General features: G+C 42.2%; 2 protein-coding genes across 2 annotated transcripts in view; both read left to right on the forward strand.

Moving 5' to 3' along the window:
- Positions 1-27891, forward strand: part of LOC131230345 (ADP-ribosylation factor) — a 56912-nt gene that overhangs the window by 13910 nt on the left and 15111 nt on the right. The window lies entirely within an intron of this gene.
- LOC131230341 (protein NPG1-like) lies at positions 8916-16396 on the forward strand. Its single transcript, XM_058226214.1, has 5 exons — positions 8916-9160; positions 10732-10993; positions 11523-12733; positions 14382-14529; positions 15616-16396. The coding sequence occupies exons 1-5, from the start codon at positions 8987-8989 to the stop codon at positions 15933-15935; spliced, it is 2115 nt and encodes a 704-aa protein (XP_058082197.1). The 5' UTR covers positions 8916-8986; the 3' UTR covers positions 15936-16396.

The raw sequence follows: 27891 nt of genomic DNA on the forward strand, positions 1-27891 counted from the left end.
TAGTCCAAGCTCTGTGGGGGCCACCTTGATGTATGTATTTTATCCACGCCGTCAATCGGTTTTTATAGCTCATTTTATGTTACGGTGCAAAATATCATACAGATACCAAGCTCAAATGGACCACACCACAGAGTTTTATGGGGGATTGAATTCCCACCGTTGAAAACTTCCTAGGTCACACCGTGATGTTTTGTTTGCCATCTAAACTGTTCATAAGGTCCCACAAACCTGGATGAAGGGAAAACAAAAATATAAGCTTGATCAAATACTTATGTGGCCCCGAGAAGTTTTCAACGGTGAACATTCAATATCCCGTTGTTTTATGTGGTGTGGTCCACTTGAAATTTATATATGTATAAAATTTGGGTTCATGTACTAAAATGTTCTGGAAAAACGGATGGACAGCTTGGATAAAGAACATACATAACGGTGGGTCCCACAGAATTTTGGGCCACGTCGTGCCATACGATATCCCACGTGCAATCTGCTCCCATAGATAATGGATAGGACGGATCCTGCAAAGCTTCGTAGGTTTAGCTTAATTTACAACGTGCTGTGTGGGGCCCACCTTGATGTTGTTTCAATGAAATCCATTCCGTCCATCATGTGCACCACCTCATTCATCAAAGAAAGTTAGAAAAAAGTCGATTCAAAACTTAGGTGGGCCATGAGATGTGGATGTTCAGCAGTAAAACCTTTCATTTGTTTTGTGGGGCCCACCGTGCTTTTATATGACATCCAATCCATTCAGAATATGTATCCCATCGGGATGAATTGAAAAACAAAAATTAATTCAAGAGAGCCACACCACGTGATTTTAGAGGTTTTAGGTGGCAGAGCATTGTAGGTTAAGATTAACATACAACAGGATGTGTGGAACCCACTGTAATATTGTTTGAATTAAAAACAGGCCGGCCATCGTGTGTGGCACCACATTTTCTCATGGTAACTAGAGGTGTACATCGAGTCGAACCGAGTTGAGCTGGCCTCACCTCGCCTCGGCTCAACCACTAGCTGACCTCAGCTCGAACTCTGCTGGGCTCAGTCCTTGAGCATGATTGGCCGGCTCGGTTTGGTCAGTAGCTCGGGCCGAGTTTGCCATTGAAGTATTTTCACAAACACCTAGACTGCATTTTCAAAACCTCACTGTGTTTGAGATAACAACAATGATTTTACAGTATTTTATCAAACACCTTTTAAGCAACATAAAAATCAAGAAAAAAAAGGAAAGAGCGATAGTTTTATATACATACCTTCCTTGCCCCTAGCCACACTTCTTTAAGTCATTTCACCAAACAGTTGGTGAGCAACATCAATATCAAAGTAACTGAATTAGTGAACTCATTGGATCCGAGTTCGATCCGAGTCGAGTCGAGCTGGGCTAGGTTGAACTCATTTCTGAGCTCAAAAAAATTAGCTCAACTCGACTCAAACTCAGCTTGGAACCGAGCCGAGTTGAGCTCTTTCGTGTCGAGTCGAGTGAGCTAACCGAGCCAGGTTCATGTACACCCCTAAATTGGTGACCCAATATCAAAAACTTAATTGCGCCATACCCAAGAACGGCTGGGATGTGATGCCCACCACTGAAATCTTCCATTTCTTGTGGGCCCACAGTGCATTTATATGACATCCAATCCATTCAGAAGATTCAGCCCACCACGATGAATTGAAAATGGAAACATGAGGAAATTACAACACTCAAGACACCCACACCAAGTGATTTTAGATGTTTTAGGCATGATTTTAATGGTTATTAGTCACTTGAGTTTTGGATCAGCCAACTGCAAGATCATGAGAATGACCGCACGATGGACGGATTGGATTTCATGTAAACATGATGGTGGCCCACACACATCATGTTGTAGATTGAGCTTAACCTGCAAAATTTGGCAGTGGATCCGGGCTCTAATAAATGATTCAGTGTTCTGAGAGCGGTGTAGGTTACAGTGGTCCTAGATGCATTGGCAGTTCAATCGCTCAATCAGGACCGTTCATAGGGTTCATAATAATTTTATTCCTTTGTAATGTGAAAATCAGACTTATTGGATGATTTTCTCCATCCATAAGTTATTTTTCTTGTTTGTAACCATCCGTTTTGGAAGTGATGGATGGAATGGCTAGGATAATCTTATAAAGACGATTCTTTGTAACTACAAGCAATCCATGACCTGATCCTACAAGCAGAGCTGGGCACGGACTGGCTCGACCCATCCGACTCGCTCGACCCAACTCGATCCGGACCGAATGGGTGAGTCGGTCCAAACTAAGTAGGCTTCGCCCAAACTGAGTCGAGTTCGAGTTACCTGGTAACTTGACCCAACTTGACCCGAAACTCAATTCGAGTCTGACCCAATCCGAAACCCAACTCAACTCAAGTTGTCGGGTAGGATATATGTAGATAAATAAATAAAAACTTAATTCCTAATCCTCATTTCCCTAAGGCTGCACGCCCCGATATGAAAAAAGTCTCAACCCCTTCCGGTCCGGCACCCATCGGTTGGCCATCTCGTCTTGTCTAGAGGTAGCAACAAACTTCAGCCTCTCTCTCTCTCTCTCTCTCTCTCCTCCCGTCCAGCAGCAGCAACCAGCGGCTCATTAGGCACGTCGGTCTATTTTACTTATTTATTATTTATCTCGCAATCCGGAATATGAGTTATCAAATGTAAAATATATGATTTTGGGGTAGAACGAGCTACTTTAGCTGGGTTGCGCAAGCTGGATTTGCAAAATACCTCCAGATCGACGGTCGTTTCGCTATTTTAATTCCGTTTTTACTATAAACAATAAGTTTTTGTTTGATTATAACTCTTCATCCATTGGGCTTTGAGTTGCGCCCAACATGAAAAGAGCTTAGAAAAATTAGCAAAACAACTTGGTGAGGCCAAATAGGACACTTCCTATTTTTGGCCGAAAACCTTGTGCACTAGTAGACATCACCACTGTCTATAAATAGTAATTATACTATTTATAGTATGTCGTGAATTCTAGGAGTTTCAATGGTAGTCTGATTTTGATTTCTCTCACATTGCTTGGTATCCCTATTTAAAGGGTTGTGAACTCGTTTTATTCATTCATCAATCAATTTCAAATTTATTAGAACGGAACATATGGCTGACAAGATCATGGGCATTCATGCGGAAGTACAAACCAAGTTACATGCCTCGAACGAAAAATACAAGGAGCAAGCCGACAAGCATCGGCGACAAAAAGTGTTCGAGGTGGGTAACCAGGTTTGTACCTTCGCATGAATGCCTATGATCTTGTCGACCATATGTTCCGCTGCAATGCTCATACCCTGGGAGTTTGGGCGGAGGGACCAAGTCTAGTATGTGGCGAGGGACTCGTCCATAAATAACTTGGACCGAAATTTTCTGTCGAGCGGTTCACCATGCTATTGAATGCAAACTCCGCTTGAGAAAGCTACTTCAGCTTTTCTCCTGAAATACATCGAAGGAGGTTTCTAACGTGCGATTCACAACCTCGGTTTGTTTGCCGATGCATGGGTGATAGGCGCGCCGCCGAATCAAGTCGTGTATCGAATCGAATCCACAAAGTCCGCCAGTGGCTTATGAACTTCGTGTCACGGTCGGAAGTAATAGTCTTAGGAACCCCATGTAGCCGCACAATTTCTCGAAGAATAGATTCGCCACGTTTGTTGCATCGAGAGTCTTCTTGCATGGAATAAAGTACGCCATCTTGGAGAAACGATCTACTACCACGAACACTGAATCCATGCTGCGTTGTGTTCGTGGGAGACCAAGCACGAAGTCCATAGATAAATCCTCCCAAGGGCCGTCAGCCACGGGTAATGGAGTGTAAAGGCCCGTATTATGAGATTGCCCCTTGGAGGTCTGACAAATATAACAACGTTGGACTGCCTTTCTTACATCACGTACCAATTGCGGCCAGTAATATCGTTCTGCCACAAGAGCTCGCGTCATGTCTCGCCCAAGGTATGAGGCCACCTCCATGTAGCTCTTGGATTATCTGTTCCCTTAGCGAATCTGTTTGGGATGCACAATCGATTTCCCTTGAAAAGGAACCCGTCTTGCATATGTAAGTCGCTGGGGTGACCTTCTTGACATCTAACTCATGCGTCCTTGAAGTCGTCGTCATCGGCATATATATCTTTGAGGCATTCGAACCCGACAACCTCATTACTCATAGTGACTAACAAAGTTGCACGACGACTCAGTGCATCAGCTACTTTATTCTGTTGCCCTGACTTATGTTTTAGTACGAACGTGAATTCCTGCAAAAAACGAGATCCATCTAGCATGCACACGGTTGATGTTAGCTTGACTATTAATGAATTTGAGAGCTTGATGGTTCGTGTAAAGTATGAATTCCCTTTAAATCAAATAATGTCGCCAGTGCTACAATACCTGGACCACCGCGTATAACTCGATCTCATATGTAGATCACTTCTTGCGTGCATCGCTAAGTTTCTCAGTGTAGAAGGCTACCGGCCTACCTTCTTGAGACAAAACTCCCCCAATTCCGACATATGAGGCATCACATTCAACTTCAAACAGTTTATCGAAGTTGGAAAGTACAAGAACCGGGGTTGTGGATAGTCTACACTTGATTTCGGCAAAGCTCTGTCGGCTTCGTCAGTCCACTGAAATGCCCTTTCTTCATGCAATCCGTGATTGGTGACACAATGGTACTCAAGGTGTTCGACGTGGGTGACCAAGTAATGGTCCATCTGCACAAAGAACGACTTAGAACAAGTTGAAGAATAAAAAGATTGGGGTACCAATCATCAGAAAGATCAATAAGCGCTTATGTTGTTGATCTTCAGATGACATGGAGATCTCACGGACTTTCAGCGTCGCGGACTTATTCGAGTATCATGAACCAAAGCATGATGAGAACTCGAGGGACGAGTTCTTTTGAAGTGGAGGGTGATGTAGGCGGGTCACAGCTGGGGCCATGGCGAATGGATCGAAAAGGCCTACGGCCAGCGAGTGATCCCAGGACCATTGGACCTTAGATCGGGCGTATCTCGCAATCCGGATAGATTATAGGACGTAAAATATATGATTTTGGGGTAGAACGAGCTACTTTAGCCAACCAACCCGCTTAGCTGGGTCACAGGCCGGAATTGCGAAAAACCCCTTGATTGACGGTCGTTTCCCTGTTTTAATTTCGTTTTTACTATAAATAGTAAGTTTTAGTTTGATTATAACTCTTCATCCGTTGGGCTTTAGGAGTTGCGCGCCAACATGAAAAGAGCTTAGAATAATTAGGGGAACGGTTTGGTGAAGCCAAATAGGACACTTACTATTTTTGGCCGAAAACCTTGCGCACTAGGAGACATCACGACCGTCTATAAATAGTAAGTTTACTATTTATAGTAAGTCATGTTCTAGGAGTTTGAGTTGTAGTTTGATTATGATTTCTTTCCCATTGCTTGATACCCTTATTTAAAGGGTTGTGAACTCGATTATCAATTATTCATCAATCAATTTCGATTTTATTAGAATTTATTTCTATTTTCTGCTTTCTTTCCTCGTGGATTCGAGAAGTCTCTGTGAGGAGTCCAGAGAAGTTCCGTGGATTCGGAATAGTTACCCTCTTGAGGAAGACGGTGCTCGACCTCACGTCCTCCCCTGCGTCACTCTCTCTCTCTCTCTCTCTCTCTCTCTCTCTCTCTCTCTCTCTCTCTCTCTCTCCTCCCGTCCAGCAGCAGCAACCAGCGGCTCATTAGGCACGTCGGTCTATTTTACTTATTTATTATTATTTTTTTAATGTTAAGAGAATAAACCTCACAAGTGAAATGGTGGAGATGGAAGCGGGTTGCGTACTGAGTAAATTTTGTGAGGTCCACAATGATTTATGTATTTTATCCCATGCCTCCATTCATTGTATCTCCAAAATTGAAGCATATCCAATGCTCAAGCCCGGTGACCCAATTTGAATCGGTGCTAACTCAGTATCTCTGATCGGGTCGGACTCGATTCGGGTCAGCCCAACTAAGACCCGAACTCAGATCGAGTCAGGCTTGCTAGACTCAGTACTGAGTTGAATCAAGTTCAAGTCAGGGATCTTCCAAAACCGGACCGGGTCGGGTTAGACCTAACTCAGTCCGACTCAACTCTATGCCCACCTCTGCCTACAAGCAGATGGCTCAAACGGTTGATTAGACTTATTTTTTATTAAATGACATTGGCCGTCCATTTTTCAGGCTACTGATAAGATGGTTAGGATCGCTGAATCAGTCACATTTTTACATGATAGCCACGGGATGTGTGCTCGACACAGTGGACATCTCAGATCTCTCGATATCACTGCAATTTATCATTGTGTAATCCATCACCTTCTCGGGTTTCAATTCTGACAACTGGAGCTTATAGTTCGTTAATCCAAACCGTTGGCCCGTCGTGACCCACCCTTGATGAAAATGCCTCCAAAATCTCCACATTGGAGGCTACCAGGGCCCACCAGTATTTGGGTAATTGGGCGTACCCTACTGCGGTTTACCCCATTGAAAATACTGATCATGCAATCTAAGCCCGTCCATTTATGGGGTGGGCCACACGTGCATGAGGGAATGTATGGTCACGTGTCACATGGGTGGAGAGGATCTTCCACTGAATGTCCAGGGTCTCATGTACGTGCGCCATGCTGTCATGTGTGTGGCGTTTGTGATGTGGCATGACCATGATCACCTTGATGGGCGCTCAATCACCACTATTTCCTGTGGTGTGCTCCACCCGAGACTTGGATCTGCTCCATTTTATTTTATTTTTGGGTCCTACCTAAAATGAGCGGTAAAAAATGATGAACGGCATCGATATAAAACATATAAATCTCAATGGGCCCCACAGTCCCCTGGAGTGCAGCGTTTAGCCCGCAACTATAACACTGTGATCACCTCAACATCTAAAGCCACGCTGGCACTTTAAAAATAAGGTGTAAGCCTAGTAAATAAAACATTAGGACGATCTCTCATCTATTTTAATTTGTTTATTTTTATAGGACAGTTTTTGCTTTTGTTTTTTTTATTTTTATTTTTTACAGGCACGCACTCACACGTAGTGGGATTTCACCACCTATGGCCACTCGAACATTTGACCTGGTATTTTTATTGGACAATTGTGAACCCATGGTAAAATCATTTAAAAAATAAATTAAAGTTATGTGTGGCTCACAACTAGGGCTGCACATGAACCGAGTTAGCTCGGTTAGCTCGCTGGACTCAACTCGAAAAAGCTCGATTCGACTCGGATCGAAACTAAGTTCGAGCTAATTTTTTTAGCTCGAAAAAATTTCAAACCAAGTTCAAGCTTGGAAGAGCTCGACTCGACTCGGATCGAACCCCAACTCGAATTGAACTCGGATCGAACTAGTTCGGTGGCTTAGTTACTTTGATATACTCACAAGTGTTTGATGAAATGACTCAACGAAGTGTTAGCTGGTGCAAGGAAGGTATGTATATAAAGAAATACCTTATATTTTTTTTTCTTGATTTTAACCTTGCCTATAAGGTGTTTGATGAAATACTTGTAAAACCACTGATGCTATTTCACATATAGTGAGAATTTGAACATACAATCCGTTTATTTGTGAAAATGTTGCACAAGTGAACTCGGCTCGATCTTGGCTCGAACTCGGCTTGAACTGGCCTGAGCTACTGACCAAGCTGAGCTTAGCTGACTAGTCAAGCTCGAGGACCAAGCTGAGCCGAGTTCAAGCTGGGGTCAGCTAGTGGCCGAGCCGAGCCAAGCCAAGCTTGGCACAACCTCGACTCATGTACACACATTAATAGTATGCATTAGTTATGAGTTATTCTTTTGGTGTAGTACATTCCTAACAAGCTTTTCCCTTAAACTTCAACAAATGGTATGTGAAATTAAAACCCATTTCATCGCTATAGAGAACGAACTCTCAATAACTGGATCTCATAATCTAGAGTTGTACACGAGTTAACTCGAGTCAAGCTTGACACAACTCGATTAGACTCGTGTAGTGGCTAACCTGGCTTGAACTCGGCTCGGCTCAATCCTCGAGCCTATTTGGCCAGTTCAACTCGATTCGGTCAACAACTCGGGCCAGTTTGAGCCGAGTTCAAGTTTGTGGGACATTTTTTCAAACATGTGGGATGCATCTTCAATTTCTCACAAAATGTAAAATAATAATAGCACTTTATGGGTATTTCTTCAAACACTCAATGAGCAACACCAAAATCAAGATACGAGGACAATCACACTTCATCATTGAGTCATTTAATCAAGCACCATGAGCAGCATCAATATCAAAATAATCGAGTCATCAAGCTGATTCGATACAAATCGATTTGAGTTGAGGTTCAATCCGAGTCGGCTCAAAATTTTTTAGAGCTTTAAAAACCACCTTGGCTTTGTTCGAATCCAATTTCGAGATGAGGTGAGTTGAGCTTTTCTGAGTTGAGTCGAGCGAGCTGATCGAGCTAACTCGATTCGGGTAGAGCTCCCATCTTGTTCGCGTTGTATATATCGTGACTTAGAAGTCATTGTATGTCGCAGAGCCCATAGATGAGTGTTCTGATGATCTAAACCGTCCATTTTGTTGAATATATGGTCACAAGAAAATTATATCGAATGGCTTGAGACAATTACCATCTGGAGATGAATTGGAACAGTAAATAGAGAAATTTCCAAGCTTTCATCCAACTCCATAAATCAAAGGCTAGGATCATCAATGAATCATGAAAAGTAGCAAATAACTTATCTACAATACTAAATAAATTATGAACAGTTCAAATCATCTGACCATCTCAGCATGTGGCCCAAATGTACAGCGACAGACAATAGTTACTGAATCGCGACAGACGCAAGAGTTTGGAGAGGTCAACAGAAAACCGTAGCTGTGGACGAATAATACGGCGTGTACAATACCCGCCATCTACACGCATTCCATTTCTCATTTTTCCTCCCTTTCTTCCCAACATACCCCTCCTTCGCCATTTCTCTCAGGAAAGCTACGAAGCCGAGAGCGGAAAATGGAGTCTACGGAATCCGGTGCACCCGAAGAGCACGAGACGACGTCGCCCGTTCGTTCCGTGTGCGTGAACGGGCTTTCAATGGAGACGGCGGACGTCGAAGCTAAGCTCGACGCAGGGACTCTTGAGGAAGCTGAGAATTCAGTGCGTGAGGGGTTGTCCCTCAGTCACGAGGTCAATCTCCAACCCAATAGGTGGCCCACCTTTTTGCACAATTATCAACCGTTGGTTTTGTTTGTTCCGTTGTGGATGGATCATGTTTCGGTGATCTCTTTGATGGGGCAATCTTAGCCTTTCGATTTCTGGTATATGGATAGACGGTTGAGGAGAGAAATTCAATGACGGTCCACATTCGACCGGAAAAGATCATGATGGTTCTGTGATGGATCTCCCAATGTGGAATGTGTTAGAGGGTTGCTTCATCAGCGTGAGACTTAACAGATCAACGGTTTGGATTACAGCACCATGGGCCCTACTTTTCGATATCAAACCCGTGCCATGGGTGGAGCCCATGGTTCTTGACCGTTGGTCTGTTTTGTTCTAAAATGGATGGATCATGCATGGATGATCTCTTTGATGGGGCAATCTTAGCCTTTCGATTTCTGGTTTACAGATAGACGGTTAAGGAAAGAAATTCAACAACGGTCCAAAAAAAGGCCATGATGGTGAGTGATGGATCTCCCAATGTAGAATAATTTTGGGGCGTGCTTCATCAACGGTGAGACTCAACAGACCAATGGTCTAGATTACGGAACCCTCATCCCCACTTTTGGATATCAAACCCAATTCGTTGGGTGGCCCACATCTTTGCATTATAGGCAAGGACCATGGATCTCGACCGCTGGATCGTTTTGTCCCACTGTGGATGGACCATGCATCGAGAATCTCTTTGATGGGGCAATCTCAGCCTTACGGTTTCTGATCTAAGATAGACGGTTAAAAGGAAAAATTCAAGAACGGGTGTGTCCTGCATCTCCCAATGTGGAACTTTTTTGTAGCATGTTTCATCGACGTTGACACTCAACAGATCAACGGTTTGGATTACTTAACCATTGGCCCCACTTTTCAGAAAACACTGTACAAAGATGCGCCATGGATCACATAACTTGGAAGTTCATTTTTTTTTTTTTTTTTTGTTGCATCATCACCGTTCGACTGGTAGTGTCACGGTCACCAAACATGCAATCATGGCCGTCGAATCGTTGTCCTGTAAATTGGATGGTTAAGAATAAAACAAATAGCAAATGGTCCACGTGTAAAAGGAATGGATCCAACTGAACCAGTGGGATTTTTGGATGGATGCAATTCTCAGCTCATTAATCATCTAATGTTTGATCCACCATATGAACGGTTTGGATCTCTTAACATTGGTCCCACCTGCATAGAACTGTAGCCTGACTGTAATGGCTCTATGGTTATGTAATGAAATTTGCTGCAGATAATCTCTGCTGTGACTAATAACGATTATAACAAGCCAAATCAAATCCATCCAGACCGTTCTTCAGATGGACCTCACCATTTAAGTGTCATGGTCCATAGATCAGGCCATTCCAATCATCAGATGAGAGCCATCTGAATCAATCACCAATTCCACTCATGTTAGGCCCACCAGATGAACGGCCTATATCTCACGCACACATGCCACATTGCCACATGCGGGCAATCGTAACACTCAAATGGCTACTCAGCAAGTGGGCCATCACAGTTCTTGATGCAGATTGCTTGCTACATGTTGACTGCTGCAGGAAGCAAGAGCCCTTCTTGGGAGGCTAGAGTATGAGAGAGAGAACTTCGAAGGTGTTCTTCGAGCATTGGAAGGAGTAGACCTTCAATCTGGGATAGAGAATCTTCAGCCGTCGATCGAGAAGCCACCGTCCCGAAAGAGCAAGTCCCGTGGCCCCAGTGATCAACAGGCACAACAACCAATTTCACATCACCCCGCGAACCTGTTGCTTGAAGGCATTCACTTGAAATCCATGTCACTGCAAAAGCTCGGGAGAATCACTGGTATGGATCGTTCGAATGACTGTGATGTGGGTCCCAGACACATCACACATGTAGTATATGTCGATATGTGTGTGTGAAGAACACAAGATTTGCCAATGCATCTGCTTGATCATTCCACCTTCAGGGAATGTACCGAATTTTGAATATCACGAAAGCTGTCGATTGGTTTAAGCGTCAATGGGCCTTGAATTTGTATCAGTGGGGCCACCATTGATCAAGACCGTTGATCGTCATCATCATAGACTCATCCAATCGCTTGCACAGATCATAACCATTCAATTGCTTTACTTCTTTCATAACTGTCTATTTTAGACACCAATCAAAAGGGTTATGATTGTCGCATTGCAATAAGTAGATTTTCTAGGCATGGTACGTCTAATCAGCAGTCTTGATTGCTGAATCATGGGCCCCACTTGTACAAATTCAAGTTCCTGATACATCTCACACAAGCTCAGGCCAATGACCATTGTATCATTTTGCTTCATTTGATTATTTCTGGCACTAGATTAAGGTGTTTGAGGTGTTGCAGAGGCTGCTGATGAATGTAAAACCATCCTCGATGCAGTGGATAAGATATTCCCGAATGGCGTCCCGGAGGTGATGGTTGATGCCAAGCTGCAGGAGACGATTATCCAGGCGGTCGAGCTCCTCCCCGAGCTTTGGAAGCAAGCGGATTGCTACAGCGAAACTATGGCAGCTTACAGAAGTGCACTCCTTGGCCAGTGGAATCTCGACATTGAATCCTGCGCGAGAATTCAGAAGCGATTCGCTGTGTTCCTGTTGTATGGAGGCATTGAAGCCGGCCCACCCAGTTTAGCCGTTCAGATCGAGGGCTCATACGTCCCGAAAAACAACTTGGAAGAGGCAATGCTGCTCTTGATGATTGTGTTGAGGAAGTTCTACCTTAGAAAGATTGATTGGGACCCATCGGTAATGCAGCATTTTACATTTGCGCTATCTCTATGCGGGCAGACTTCAGTGCTGGCGAGGCAATTCGAAGAGGTCCCACCTGGGAATTACCCACGTTGCGATCGATGGTATCTGTTGGCTCTGTGCTACAGTGGGGCAGGACAGAACAATGTAGCATTGAATTTACTGAGGAAGTCCTTAAACAGGCATGAAAGGCCAGATGATCCTCTGGCATTGTTATTAGCAGCGAAGATCTGTAGCGAAGAATGCGTTCTTGCTTCTGAGGGTGTGGGCTATGCACGGCGGGCTGTAGCGAACTGTCGAGGTGTAGATGAACATCTAAAGGGTGTAGGCCTCCGTTTGCTAGGCGTCTGTTTGGGGAAGCAAGCGAAAGTCGCCTCGTCTGACCTTGAAAGAACTGTTCTGCAATCTGAAGCCTTGAAGTCTTTAGAGGAGGCAGTTTCTCGTGAACGCCAAAATCCAGATTTGATGTTTGAACTGGGAGTCGAGCATGCGGAACACCACAATTCAAATGCTGCATTGCGGTTTGCGAAAAAGTTCATCAATGCCACGGGCGGGTCAGTTCTCAAAGGGTGGAGATTGCTTGCATTGGTCTTGTCGGCGCAGCAGCGGTATTCAGAGGCAGAAGTGGTTGTGGATGCTGCTTTGGATGAGACTGCGAAGTGGGAGCGAGGGCCGTTGATTCGATTGAAAGCGAAATTGAAAATTGCTCAATCTTTGCATATGGATGCAGTCGAGACATACCGATTCTTGCTTGCACTTGTTCAAGCCCAACGGAAATCTTTCGGATCCTTTAGAAGTAATTCTCAGGTCAGCTCAACTCCTCATTTACATGCACTTACCTTTGTTTCAGAATATAGGGAGATGATATTCACATTACTGCTTGTTTAGAAAGGTGGAAAGTTACGGAAAAGATTACAAATAGGCTTCATGTGTAAGAGAAATTTCGTTTTCAGTTCCCTTTTTGTAGAATTTTCTTAAAAAGCGAGAAAAACCATTTCCATGAAAAAGAAAGAAATAAAGAAGGAATACCGTTATGCCGATTTCTAGTGTTAGAGACAACTCTTGTTGTTTGACAATTAACCTTTTATCATTTCCAGAGAAACAATGCTCCAAACCAAACACCAGAATACAAATTCCACGATTTTGCACTTCCTGAGGTTAAAGGTTTTCCATTTCCTTTTCGTAGCATTTACTTAAAAAGAAAGTAAAACCATTTCCATTATTTAAAAAAAAAATAAAAAAAAATAAAAAATAAAAAATAAAGAAAGAAAAAGAGAAAGAAATAAAGAAAGAAAATTGTTATGTTGATTTCCACAGTTATAAGAGACAGCTCTTGTTGTTTGACCATTAGCCTTTTATCATTTCTAAGGAAACGACACTCCAAACCAAACAACAGAATATAGATTCCACAGTTTTTCACTTCCTGTGGAAAATGACAAAACACTCCAAACCAACCAAACAACAAAATACAGATTCCATGGTTTTCCACTTCCTAAGGGCAATGGTCTTCCATTTGCTTTTTGTAGCATTTCCTTAAAAAGCGAGCAAAACCATATACATATTAAAAAGAAAAAGCAAAACTGTTATGCCAATTTCCATGGTTATAAGAGACAACTCTAGTTGTTTGACCATTAACCTTTTATCATTTTCAGGGAAACAATACTCCAAACCAAACAACAAAATATAGATTCCACAGGTTTCCACTTCCTGAGGTTTAAGGTTTTACATTTCCTTTTCATAGCATTTGCTTAAAAAGAGAGAAACCACTTCCATAAAAAAAGAAGAAATAAAGAAAGAAAATTTGAAAATTGTTACGATGATTTGCACATTTATAAGAGACAATTCTCGTTGTTTGACCATTAACCTTTTATCATTTTCAGGAAAACAACCCTCCAAACCAAACAACAGAATACAGATTCACGGTTAAAGGTTTTCCATTCTCTTTTCATAGCGTTCCCTTAAAAAGAGAGAAACCATTTCGATAAAAAAAAGCAAAAAAGAAAAAAGACAACAACTATTATTTTGATTTTGACGGTTATAAGAAACAGCTCTTGTTGTTTCACCATTAACCTTTTATCATTTTCATGGAAAAAGCACTCCAAACCAAACAACATAATACAAATTCTACGGTTTTCTGCTTCTTGAGGTCAAAGGTTTTCCATGCCCATGTTTTGGGTTCCTCCTATCCAAACAGGCCAGCACACACCCTTTTTAGCTTTTTTCTATTACCAGTTTTAGAATAGTACCATTGTCGCACCAGCCCCAATGGATCCTATTTGTTGAATAAGCATTATTTTCTTTTTATCTTAATTTTCTATTTGTAAAAGGGATAGGATCTTCCAATATGGGAGATTTTTCAGGTATCTCCATCACCTCGGGACCCAACAGATCAATCGTTTGGATCATGGGGACTATGGGATGGAATAGTAATGTGTCATTTTGTGGCATCTGTTAGGCGGAGGAGGACGATGAATGGGAATTCGAAGTTTGGCATGGCCTTGCGAGTTTGTACTCTAGTCTTAAACATTGGCAGGATGCTGAAATTTGCTTGGAGAAGGCTAAAGCACTGAAGCAATATTCAGCTGATATGTTGTACACAGAAGGCAAGAGATTGAAGTTTTTGCTTCTTCTTCTTCTTCTTCTTCTTCTTTTTTTTTTTTTTTTTTGAGATTTCATGTAGCAATCCCAATTAATTGGGATAAGGTGGAGATAATGATGCTGAGTAGAGCAAAATTAAGAGGCTGTTTGGATTGGTGAAAATAGAAAGTAACTGAGGAAAGGAAATCAATTTCCTCATATGGGATGGTTTCCTTGTTTGTGAAAGAAATCAATTTCTTTTTTCTTAGGTTTCCTCAGAAAATGGCTATTTTCATCTCCTCTCTAACACCTAAGAAATGGAGATTCCCACCCTTTCTGAGAAACCACTCTTACTTTTCCATAGATTGTCTTTTCCTGAATTTTCCTCATGTATGACATTTTCCTTTCCCCATCTACCTTTTGGTTTCCACCAATCCAAACAGGACTAAAAGAAATCACATTTTCCTTTTTGAATTTTACGGAGAAAATAAATGGGATATCCTCTTAAAGAGCTAGAGCTCTCTTGTTTCTGTTATTTCTAACATGGTTTATAGAAATGGCCCTTAGTGGTATATAAATAAGAGAGATATTTCTCAAAACATGTTATTTAATTGGTGAGTTTTCTTGGAGAGTTGGAGGAGAAGCACATTCTACTTTTGGGGTGCATTTGGATGCAATATCAAATTGAATTGCTATATTAGTCTAGTGTAGTGGAAGTAATCTAATCATGATTTCCTTCCTTTGCATTCATATTTGGAGGGTAGCGTCTGAATTGAAACTTACAACTTGAAAACTGGACTTGAAAGGAATGTGATTCCTACTTGAGGACTGTGAATTGATTTTTGTCATCTCTCTGATTAAACAGAATGTTAGCAATTCAATTCACTTGCACTTTCAAAAGGAGCCTCACAATTTTTTCTTTCTTTGGTCAGTCTTTTTAAAGAAAACAATCTTGTTTTTGCAACAAAACAAATGATGATTCTTAGCTGATTCGCATTTGTCTTTTGCTTTTAATTGTGATTTCATGATTTGTCCTGTTCATAATCAATTCAATCTCTTCTTTTGAGTCAATTGCCTTAACTTAGTGGCATTGATCCATGTAATCCAATCAGGTGTAATGTACGAAGCGCGTGGGCAGATCCAAGAAGGTTTGGCTGCTTACAGCGAGGCTCTTTCGCTGGAATTGGATCATGTTCCTTGCATGGTCTCAATCGGCGTTTTATTGTGGAAGGCGGGTTCGAAATTATTGCCTGCAGCCAGAACCTTCCTCTCAGATGCATTAAGGCACGAACCCATGAACCGTTCGGCTTGGTACTACTTGGGTTTGGTGCATAGAGATGATGGGCGGATTGCTGATGCATCTGACTGCTTCCAAGCTGCATCTATGCTTGAAGAATCAGATCCAGTAGAAAGTTACAGTTCAATACTCTGAGTTTACAGATGATCAAGATCGAATTTAATTGTGATTATTAGTGTAATAATGTGGAAAATAACAAAATTGCAATTTCTCCAAATTGCAATTGCTTTTGTTTCTAGTTTACATGTAAGAAGTGTAACTGTATAAAAAACTGATAGTTTTTTGTAATGTCCTCTGTTTTAAACTGAAAAGTCACTATTCAGGTTACTTGTGCATCCAAACACAGCCTTGAGTAGATAGTAAATGCATGTTTGGGGGCCGCTAAAAATGTGTTTTAATGCATTTTTCTCTTGAAAGTGTATCGATGGCTGAGATGGACTTAAGATTGTGGCCCACTCAAGTCTCCAACCAACTTGAAACCTTGTTTGCATAGGTTCATGCACGGATCTAGATTCATAACCCTGGGGCCTGATGTCTAGAGACTTGGTATTGTTTTTCATACAATATTGTCTTCTTGTATAATTCTTGTATTATACTTATATGATAGGTGAGGCCCAGCCCTTTTTGTGGTCCCCATCCGAATGTTTGTGTAACCATTTTTCAATATCAACAAAGTTATAGATGGTGTGTTTTATTTTTCAATATTAATAAAATTATAGGTGGTGTGTTTCATTATTCAATATCAACAAAGTTATAAGTGGTGTGTTCACACCTTTTTGGAAAAGAAAAATATTCAGAAGAATATATGAGTGATTCATACACAAGTAGAGGTGGGCACGATCCGGCCAACTCGACTCGTCTGACTCGACCCAAACCAAATGGGTGAGTCGGTCTGAACTGAGTCGGCTTCGCCCAATCTGAACTCAAACTGAGTCGAGTTCGAGTTACCCAGTAACTCGACCCGAAACTTGATCCGATTAGACTCAACTCGATCCGAAACCCGACTCGACCCGACTCTCTAACCCTACCCGCCACACCCTACCCCGACCCAATCCCAAACTCTCTCCCTCCCTCCCTCCCTCATCCTCCAAGCCCGGCAACCACCCACCACCATCCCCCTCCTCCCCCTCCTCCTCCTCCTCCTCCTCTCTCTCTCTCCTCTCCACTTCCTCCCTCCCTCATCCTCCTTCCAAGCCCGGCAACCACCCACCACCATCACCCTCCTCCTCTCTCTCATCTCCACTCCCTCCCTCCCTCGTCCTCCTCCTCTTCCAAGCTCGGCAACCACCCACCACCATCACCCTCATCCTCGTCCTCTTCTCTTTCCTCTCCACTCCCTCCCTCCCTCATCTCTCAATCCGACTCGGTGCCAACTCGACCCGACTCGGTACTTCCGACTGGATCAAACTCGGTCCGGATCAGTCCAAGCCAGACCAAACTCGGATCGAGTTCGGGTCAGGCCTATTTCAAAACCGGATCGAGTCGAGTTAGCCCTAACTCGGTCTGACTCGACTCGATGCCCAGCTCTATACACAAGCATAGCGAGCCTTAACGGTCGTTACAAGGCCATAAAGTATGTTACTTATGTAACGGTGGCATCCGTTACACATTACGGGTCATAATTATTGGTTTGTTGGTATGGTTTTTTAAATAACAAAACATAGAAAGGAAGTTTGATAAATATCTCTGAACATCTTTGGTTGTTTATTTGTAGGAATAGTTTCACATTGCAGAGAAAGAAGAATTTTTTCTCCTTTATACATTGGACCATGTGGTAAGCTTATGTTAAGCCTTTGAGAATACTATGCCATAGACCACATATGTGCCTGCCCACCATGCCATGTCATATTTTGCGGGCGGGCCACCGTTACGAGAAAAAAAATGACACATAAATAACGGCCCACCTCTATGATGGGTCATATCCAAAATTGTGCGAAGCAAGTGATCGTCACTGTCTGTCCAGCTGAAAGCGGAAGAACTATTGAAACTCCGCGAAACCCTCAACGTGGCCACGATGACCATATGTTCTTAAAAAGGTGGGCCAGATTATAGTTTGTGGTTGTCACAATTCTGTAAATTGGGGAAACTTATCCATGGCACGTGGCATATATTCACCAATCCATGCCTTTCAAAGCATGAGCCATTGGATTAAGGAAAACCCATAAATCAGACCCATTGGGCCATACTAGCCACTGAATATCCTGGTCCAAATTTCCAGACCTGGTTAGGTTAGGGTCAAGTCCAGTGTCTTGGACTAGTTAAAATCTGGTCGGGTCTTGAACTGGTTAAAATCTGGTCGGGTCTGGTTATTATTAGTGATGTTTTACAAATGAGGTCGCTGGGCTACCCACCCAGTGGACAACTTCTAACTTATCAAGTGGATGTGATATCTAATCCTTCTAATTGGTTGGCCCCATCATAAGAATTAGTCCCATCTACTCATCAGGTGGGCCACACCATTTAAAACATGTTTAGCCATTTATAAATAGAAAAATACAAGTATGGTCCACTTCATGAGTGGATGTGTTTGATTTTTGTATTTAGTCCAATATTAAATTCATCCAGCATTTGAAAACAATAGGAAAGATTGAATTAATCCAGGTTTCATATCATCCAATTCCAACAAGAGATATAACGGGATTTATAGTGGATATCGAAATCCACTGCATCTATGGGCCCCACATGGATGCATGTGTTTTATCCATATGCATCCTTTTCACATGACAATTGAATTGCATATGCATACAAGTTATAAATATCAATTGTGAAATCTAACGGGTTAGATTACAATTTCATGGTCCACCAAACTCAAGTTTCACTCAATAAATTATTTTTTAAAAAAGAAAGAGTTTGTTCACAAATGTGAGATTGGACGGCTAAAATGTCACTTCCATCCAATGCAATTCAATACCATTTAATCTCACAAATCAAACAGCTCAAAACCATTATGGTAAGAAGAACCTGAATAAGGGGAGAGAACTCTCAATAATACGTGTGGCAAAGTAATGTATAAATCAGACTGTCCATTTATTTACTCCAACTTGATTTGATGATCCTATATGTGGACCTTTAAAGTGAGGTGATGGCCACAAAATGATTAATGCTCAAATAAGGATTGGATAACGGGTTTGGCTCTCCTGACAAAATAGATGGACGGCATGGATTAAACACATACATCACGGTGGGCCCCCATAGAGTCCTTACGCCAGGTTGCTCGGATGGTGTTAGGTTCACCACGCAATCCGTGTACGGTTCTACTAGGCATGTGTCAAAACGCAAAAAATAAAGCCAGGTGATCACGTGACATGGACCGCACTTACTGTGAATGTATCTGCTGAGCCATCCACTTTCATGTGTGGATAATCATATCGGTTCGCTTTTGTGCAAAAGCACATGCATGGTGGCACACCGATTTATAACAATGACAAGTAGTGCAGGGATGGATGTGATAAGGTTGATCGCTGTCTTCCTCACAGGGATAACTACTCCAAATAGCTTCTCAGGACTTCTCATATAAATACCTCGAATTCTAATTGATTGATAATAAAAATGAATTTACTGTTGGGGATTGGTGCTACGAAATCACATAGATGTAGATCTAGGATAGCAATCCAAGAGCAACAAACAATCACAAGAGAACACAAAGACTTAACGTGGAAAACCCTTTCGGGAAAAAACCATGGCACAAAGCGACAAAAATCCACCATGAAATATAAATTACAAGAGAGAGGACTTACCCGATTCGAACAATCTTGAATCTCACCCTTGCTACACCATTTGATAACCCTAGAACCCTTTTAAAGACCCTTAGGAAACTTTTAGGAAGCCTTAGAATACCTTAGAATAGCCCCAGGGACCCCTATTTATAGTTTAGGAAACTCCACTTACGCACCTAGTTTGAAAATTTTCGGAAACCGCATCAAATTTACACAGTCCGCGCGTGGGCTGCGTAACCCTCGACTAGTCGAGCCAAGGCCTCGACTGGTCAAGTGTCCCGGACACCTAAATATAATGCACGCTAGACTTCAAATCGAGCGAGCCTCGACCGGTCGAGCCAGCCACTCGACTGGTAGAGAAGCGCGAGACAGATTTAAGACATCTGTTTTTTACAATTTTCACCATGTCTTCAATCTTCAACCGTGTAGCTCCTTGACCTCTTCTCTTATCTCTACATCGCATCATAGCTTCAATCAACACTTCTTGTGCACATTCCGTTCTTCTTTTACGCCATTGTCAAGCCCAGAGAAGTTGCACAGAACATGAACTTCTCTGTAGGTACGACCTTGGTGAGCATGTCTATTGGATTCATGCTGGTGTGAATCTTCTCCAGTGTTACGCCTCATTCCTCAAGCACTTGTCGAATAAAGTGGTGACGAGCATTAATGTGTTTAGTGCGTGAGTGATAAATAGAATTTTTAGCCAAATTGATAGTGCTCTTGTTATCACATTTAACCGGCACGGCCTCCTTCTGAAGTCCCAACTGATTTATCATGCCTCTGAGCCAAACACCTTCTTTAAACGCTTCTGTCACTGCTATATATTCTACTTCGGTCGTGGAAAAAGCCACCACGGACTGAAGCTTCGACATCCAACTAATTGCTCCACCCGCTAATACAAACGAGCATCCTGAAGTAGACTTCCTGAAATTTATACTACCAGCGTAGTCGGAATCCACATACCCTACCAACTTTGTTCCTGTCTTCTCAAAAGTTAAGACGTAGTCTTTCGTACATCGAATGTATCGAAGTAGCCATTTTATCACTTCTCAATATTGTTTGCCGGGATTTGACATGTATCTGCTCACAACACCAACTGCCTGTGAAATATCTGGTCTTGTACAGACCATAGCATACATTAAACTGCCAACCGCATTCGAATAAGGCACATAAGACATAATCTACTTTTCCTCATTAGATTTAGGACATTGTTCTGAGGAAAGCTTGAAATGAGCCGCGTGGGGAATGCTCATCGGCTTTGCTTGGTCCATCCTATACTTAATCAACACCTTTTCAAGGTATTCTGCCTGTGATAACCAAAGCTTGCTCTTCTTCCTGTCTCTATGAATATCTATTCTGAGAACCCTCTTTGCAGCCCTCAGATCTTTCGTCTCGAATGTCCCTGATAACTGACTCTTTAGTATGTTGATTTCAGACATATCATGACAGGCGATCAACATATCATCAACATATAATACTAAGATGATGAATTTTTCATAACTCAGTGTCTTGTAATAGACACAGTGATCGTATTCACTCCGAGTAAATTTCTGGCTCAATATGAAAGAATCAAAATTTTTATACCACTACCTAGCCGACTATTTTAGGCTGTACAACAACCTCATTAACCTACAAACTTTTTCCTTTGACCCTTTAACTTCGTAGTCCTCTGGTTGCTTCATGTAGATATGCTCTTCTAATTCCTCGTACAGGAATGCAGTCTTAACATCCATCTGTTTCAGCTCGAGATCGTATTGGGCAACCAGCGCCAATACGAATCTGATAGACATATGCTTAACCACTGGCGCGAATATCTCTGTGAAGTCAATTCCTTCTCTCTGAGTATAACCCTCCGCTACCAACCTTGCTTTGTATCTATCATGTTTCCTTTTGAATAATCACTTGCATCCGATCGCTTTTCGGCCCACAGGAAGCTCCATCAGCTCCCATGTGTGATTTTTGTACAACGAGTCCATTTTATCGTCCATAGCCGCCTTCCACTTTTCTGCATCAGGCTCATCAAGAGCCTCCTGAATAGTAGACGAGTCCCCATTATCAGTAATGAGGGCATATGCAATATTAGAGTCGTCCCTGTATCTTGCCGGTAACCTACGATCATGCGGTGGATTCCTTCTCACAGGTGGTTGCTCCACCTGATCCTGTATCTTTGTCTGCGCATATGTCTCTGTCTGAGTATCATCTGTGTCAATCTGGACATCTACGATCAACATTTCTGGTTCCTCTTGCTCCTCTTGATCATTCTTGAGGAATAGAGAGTTTTCATCGAATCTGATGTTACGGCTAGTGGTGACCTTGCGCTAGTGGTGACCTTGCGTATGACCTTATCAAATAACTTGTAATCTTTCACACTAATGACATAGCCAATAAAGATGTACTTCTTGGCTCTATGGTCTAGCGTATTTCTCTCAACTGACGGTACATGAGAGTAAGCTTCACAACCAAATATACGTAGATCTGAGTAGTCGATTTTCTGACCACTCCATACTTCCTCTGGAATTTTACATTCAATTGCCGTTGAAGGAGACCGGTTCAGCAAATAACAAGTCATGTTAATAGCCTCTGTCCATAGGTCTTTGCCCAACACAACATTACTTAACATGCATGTGACCCTCTGCAGGAGAGTCCGATTCATTCGTTCAGCCACACCGTTTTGCTCGGGCGTGTGGTGCACTGTGTTGTGCCTGATGATCCCTTCATTCTTGCAATAATCATTAAATTCAATGGAAGTAAATTCTTCACCATTGTCAGTCCTTAAAACCTTTATTTTTCGTTCTGATTGTTTTTCGACCATTGTCTTCCATTATTTGAATATGGTGAAAACTTCAGATTTACGTTTCATGAAGTAAACTCAAACTTTTTTGAAGTAGTCGTCAATGAAAACTTCTGGCGATGGCCCCCCATGCTTCAGAGTGCACATAATCAAACACTCCCTTACATACATATTTTTCAGATTTAAAAGACAATCTAGATTGTTTACCATATATACAATGCTCATATATATCTAAATCAGAATTTTTAAAAGTTGGAATCAAACATCGATCAGAAAGTACTTTCATGCTTCGCTCGCTCATGTGACCCAGACGACCATGCCCCATACATAGAGACGTGGAGTCTGTAATTGCTACTACCACTCCACCTGCTGAAGTGCTCTCAATCAACCTGTATAGGTTTCCGTACCTTTGCGCTCTCATAACCACGAGTGCCCCTTTTGAAACTTTAAGGACACCATCAATATCGGTGAACTTGTACCCTATAGCCTCGAGTGCACCAAGAGAAATCAGACTTTTCTTCATATTAGGAACGTGCCTGACATCAGTTAGGGTACGCTCCATCTCATCAAACATTTTGATGCTCACCGTACCAATAGCCACAACGTTACAAGCATTGTTATTGCCCATAAAAACCTATTCACCATCGCATTCCTTGTAACAGGTGAACCAACTTTGATGAGGAGTCATGTGATATGATGCTCCTTTGTCAAGTATCCACTCGTCTTTATAATTGTTGTGTATGTGACCAATCATGGAAACAGACAAAACATCACCACCACTTGTTTCTTCATTAGATGTAACAACATTGGCCTCCTTGGAAGAAGCCACTAAATTTTCTTTCTTCACTTTAGGATTTCTACAATCCTTCTTCATGTGTCTAGACAACCCACAGTTCCAACACTTTAATTTTCCTTTGCCCTTGCCCTTGGATTTGGATTTAAGCCTTAAAGATCCTGTACCTCGCTCAGAATCTCTGCCCCTCATAATCAATGCATCGGAAGATGTCTCGATGTCGTCATTTAACTTTCTCATAGCCTTCCCTTGAAGGGTTGAGATAACGGTGTCGACACTTAGAGTTTTATTTGTGGTGCACATCGTGCCCCTGAAAGACTTACACGATGTGGGAAGAGAATTTAACAATATACATGCATGTTCCTCGTCTTTGACCACTTCCTCCATATCCAGTAATTTGCACATCAATTTATTAAAGTTACTGATGTGGGCTTCTAGATCTCCACCCTCTGTCATCTTTAAAGTATGACACTGTAGCTTTAAGTGTAGGCGATTTATAGAGGACTTATTAGCATAAATGTTCTCTAAATTCGCTCACAAACTAGCCACAATTTTCTCCCTCAAAACATTATAGAGAACCTTATCTGTTACATAAACGGATAGAGGCTAAAACATCACTATCAAGGTTTTTCCATTCATCATCTTTCATGGTAGATTTTCGCTCCTCAAGAACCTTAATCTCGCCTTGCTTAGTTAATAGGCTTTTAACCTTCTATAACTCAAAATTATTTTTACCTGAGTACTTCTCAATATTAAACTTGTCATTTCCCATTATTACTAATCCTACAGATTCAGATTTGTACCCCAATAATTTCTCTGATACCACTTGTTGGGGATTTGTGCTGCGGAATCACATAGATCTAGATATAGGATAGCAATCCAAGAGCAACAAGCAATCACAAGATAACACAAAGATTTAACGTGAAAAATCCTTTTGGAAAAAAACCACGGCAGAAAGCGATAAAAATCCACTATGAAATAGAAATTACAAGAGAGAGGACTTACCCGATTCGAACAATATCGAATCTCACCTTTGCTACACCCTTTGATAACCCTATAACCCTTTTAGAAACCCTTAGAAAACCTTTAGGAAGTCTTAAAATACCTTAGAATAGCCCTAGGGACCTCTATTTATAGTTTAGGAAACTCCACTTACACACCTAGTTTGGAAAATTCTGGAAACCACATCAAATTTACGCAGTCCGCATGTGGACTGTGTAACCCTCGACTGGTCGAAGGACCCCTTCGACCGATCGAGCCTGAACCTCGACTGGTCGAGCGTCCCGGACACCCAAATACAATGCACGCTGGACTTCGAGTCAAGCGACCCTCGACCGGTCGAGCCAGCCACTCGACTGGTCGAGCAAGGTGGGACAAATTTAAGACATCTATTTTCTACATTTACAATCCTTTAAATAGTGATACCAAACCTTGGAAGAGGTTTCGTACTCAAACTCCAACTCAAATTTCCTAAAATTGTGATAGTAAACTTATTATTTACAGACGGTCATGATTTACACTAGACTTCATGGTTTTCGACCAAAAATAGTAAGTGTTTTATTTAGCTTAACAATGTTATTCTCCTTATTTTTCTAAGCATTTTTCATGTTGGACATAACTCCTTAAGCTTAAAGACGAATAGTTATAATCAAACTAAAACTTACTATAAATAGTAAAAATGAAAATAAAATGGATTTTTGACCAATATTCGACCTTCGATCTAATGGAATCTCACAAATTCGGCATGGGCAACCCGGCATGGCGAGGTTGGGTGGCTAAAGTAGCTTCTCTTGTTCAAAATCATATATGGTATGTTGAATAACTCATTCTAGTTTGCAAGATACAGTTGTTTTAGGTTCCTGACAGTCCGAATAACTTCTGCCTCTGATCAGGCCTTCTCTAGTCCATCTTGGACGTGAAAGTGTCTCAACAAGGATCTCACCCACATATGAGACGTATCATTACGTACACTTGACGACATGTGCAACCACTTTGCCGAGGGGATCCAATCCATTCATCTAGTTCGAGCAGCCTACTCCTCAAGTGGGCTACATAGGACTGTTAGAAAAGAGATGATATTCGTATATATTCCGGCATGGGTTTCGTTCTTGCGCTTGGATGCTAGGTGGTGCCCACAGTGATGTTTGTGAGAAATCCACCTCGTTCATCCGTTTTGCGAGATCATTTTAGTACTCGCAACTAAAAATGAAGCGGATCCAAAACTAGAATGTGCCACACGTGGGGATTTAGTGACCACCGTTGAAACATTTATGCGGCCAGGAAAGTTTCGTAACAGGCCATATTTTTTGTGATTTCACTTCATCCCAGTGGGGATGACCCTATAAACGGTTTTGATGTAACATAAACATCAAGGCAGAGCCCATGAAGGTTTCAATGATAGGAAACTCTTTCCCCGGTTTTCCCTTTCGTATGACCCACTTGAGTTTTGGATCCAACTCATTTTTGGTCACGTCCTAAAATGATCTTTGGAAACGGATGAACGGGGTGGATTTCTCACAAACATAACGGTGGTGGCCGAACTTCTTCTTGGGGCCTTGCACAAAACCTTAGGATCTAGCCTCCCAAAACAAACCAGAATTATGGAATAATAAAGTAATGAAAAACAATCAAAGTATAAACCACACCACACAAGAAATTTTACGTGAAAAATCCTCAAAGAGGTAAAAACCACATGACCTCGTCCAGATCAACAATCCACTATGAAGTAGAACGTTACAACATTCTTCACTCACGCAGGAGTGGATAAACAATAAGAGAATAAAATAAAAACGGAGAGATCTCACTGATCACGAGGACGTAGAAGCGCTGAGATGTCGAGTGCACAATAGATCACCACTACCAGCATAACCTCCCTTCCACAAGCTTCCTCTCTCTCTTTCTCTCTCTCTCTCTCACATTTGATAGCCCTAAACCCTTTAGCAAACCCTTGCAAAGCTTTAGGAAACCTTCTTGCATTGGCTAGAACAACCCTAGGTAACCATATTTATATATTTAGAAACCCCTTTCCGCACTTATGTGAAAACCGTCTCAAATTTACGTAGTCCGCACAAAATCCGGAACGAATCTGTCTAAGCTCGACTGGTCGAGCAGAGTCCTCGACCGGTTGAGCGGCCCACTCAATCGGTCAAGCACCTCCCTCGACTGTGGTCGAGCACCATAGAAAAAAAAAACCAAACTTGCTAGAGTTTGAGTCGAGACAGTCCTTGACTGGTCGACCACCACCTTCGACCGGTCGAGTGAGACTCTCGACCGGTCGAGCCTGGGGAGAAAAACCCCATCAAATCTCTCCTTTTTCGACTCAGGAGGGATTCATCTTCTTCAAGCCAGCCTGGTTTCTACAAACCTCAAACTTTTCCTTGAGTAAAGCCTTGGTCATCATGTCTGACCCATTATCGTCCGTGTGGACCTTCTCAAGCTGTAACACATTCTGTTCCAAAGTATCTCTGATCCAGTGATACCGAATCTCTATGTGCTTCAACTTAGAGTGCTGACTTGGATTCTTGCTCAAGTGTATAGCACTTTGACTATGGCAATAGACCACGTGTTGCTCCTGCTTCAGGCTAAGTTCCTCTAGGAACCTCTTCATCCAAAGCATATCTTTACATGCCTCTGTGACTGCAATGTACTCGGCCTCTGTCGTCGACAATGCTACGACCTTCTGTAGTTTGCTCTGCCAAGAGACCGCTTCCCCTGCAACATAAATCCCGATGTAAACTTTCTGGAGTCTATGTCACCTGTTATATCTGCATCTGTGTAGCCTTCTAACACAGGTTTTTTGTCACCATAGCATAAGCTCAACCTGGATGAGCATCTTAGATACCGCAATATCCACTTCACCGCTGCCCGATGTTCTTTGTCAGGATTGGAAAGATATCGGCTGACAACACCAACCGCATATGCTATGTCTGGGCGTGTACACACCATAACATACATCAAACTTCCTATAGCCGACGCATAAGGTATCTTCTGTATCTCTTCCACCTCTGCCTTCGTCTTGGGACACTGCTTGTCGCTCAATCTGAAGTGACCATCCAGTTGAGTACTGACCAGCTTCGCTGCATTTATATTGAACCACTTTAAGACTTTCTCAATATACCGCTCCTGTGACAGCCAAAGCTTCATGTCGCTTCTGTCACGGGTTATCTCCATTCCTAGGATCTGTTTAGTCGGGCCCAAGTCTTTCATCGCAAATGACTTGCCCAACTCCTGTTTCAACTTGTCGATCTTCTTAATGTCTTTTCTCATGTGAGCATGTCATTAACGTATAACAACAGAACTAAGAAATCATTATCTGAGAACTTGCGCGTGAACACACAGTTGTCCGACTCCGTTCTATCATACCAATGCTTCAACATATATGAGTCGAACTTTTTGTACCATTGCCGTGGAGCTTGTTTCAGCTCATACAAGCTCTTCCTCAGCCTACACACCATATGCTCTTTGCCCTTAACTTCGAACCCCTCTGATTGGTGCATGTAGATCTCTTCTTCTAAGTCATCATGGAGGAAGACAGTTTTAACATCTAACTGCTCTATCTCCAAATCTATCCTAGCCGCCAACCCAAGCAATACCCGTATGGATGTCATCTTCACCACTAGTGAGAATATCTCCTCGAAGTCTATGCCTCTCCTCTGACCAAACCCTTTCACCACAAGTCTGGCCTTGAACCTCGTCTGTGAATTCTTCTGCTCAACCTTCTTTCTAAACACCCACTTGTTACTCAAAGTTTTCTTGCCCTTAGACAATTTCACCATATCATAGGTGTGGTTC

This window comes from Magnolia sinica, chromosome 17, assembly GCF_029962835.1.
Source record: "Magnolia sinica isolate HGM2019 chromosome 17, MsV1, whole genome shotgun sequence".
Taxonomy (NCBI): Eukaryota; Viridiplantae; Streptophyta; class Magnoliopsida; order Magnoliales; family Magnoliaceae; genus Magnolia; species Magnolia sinica.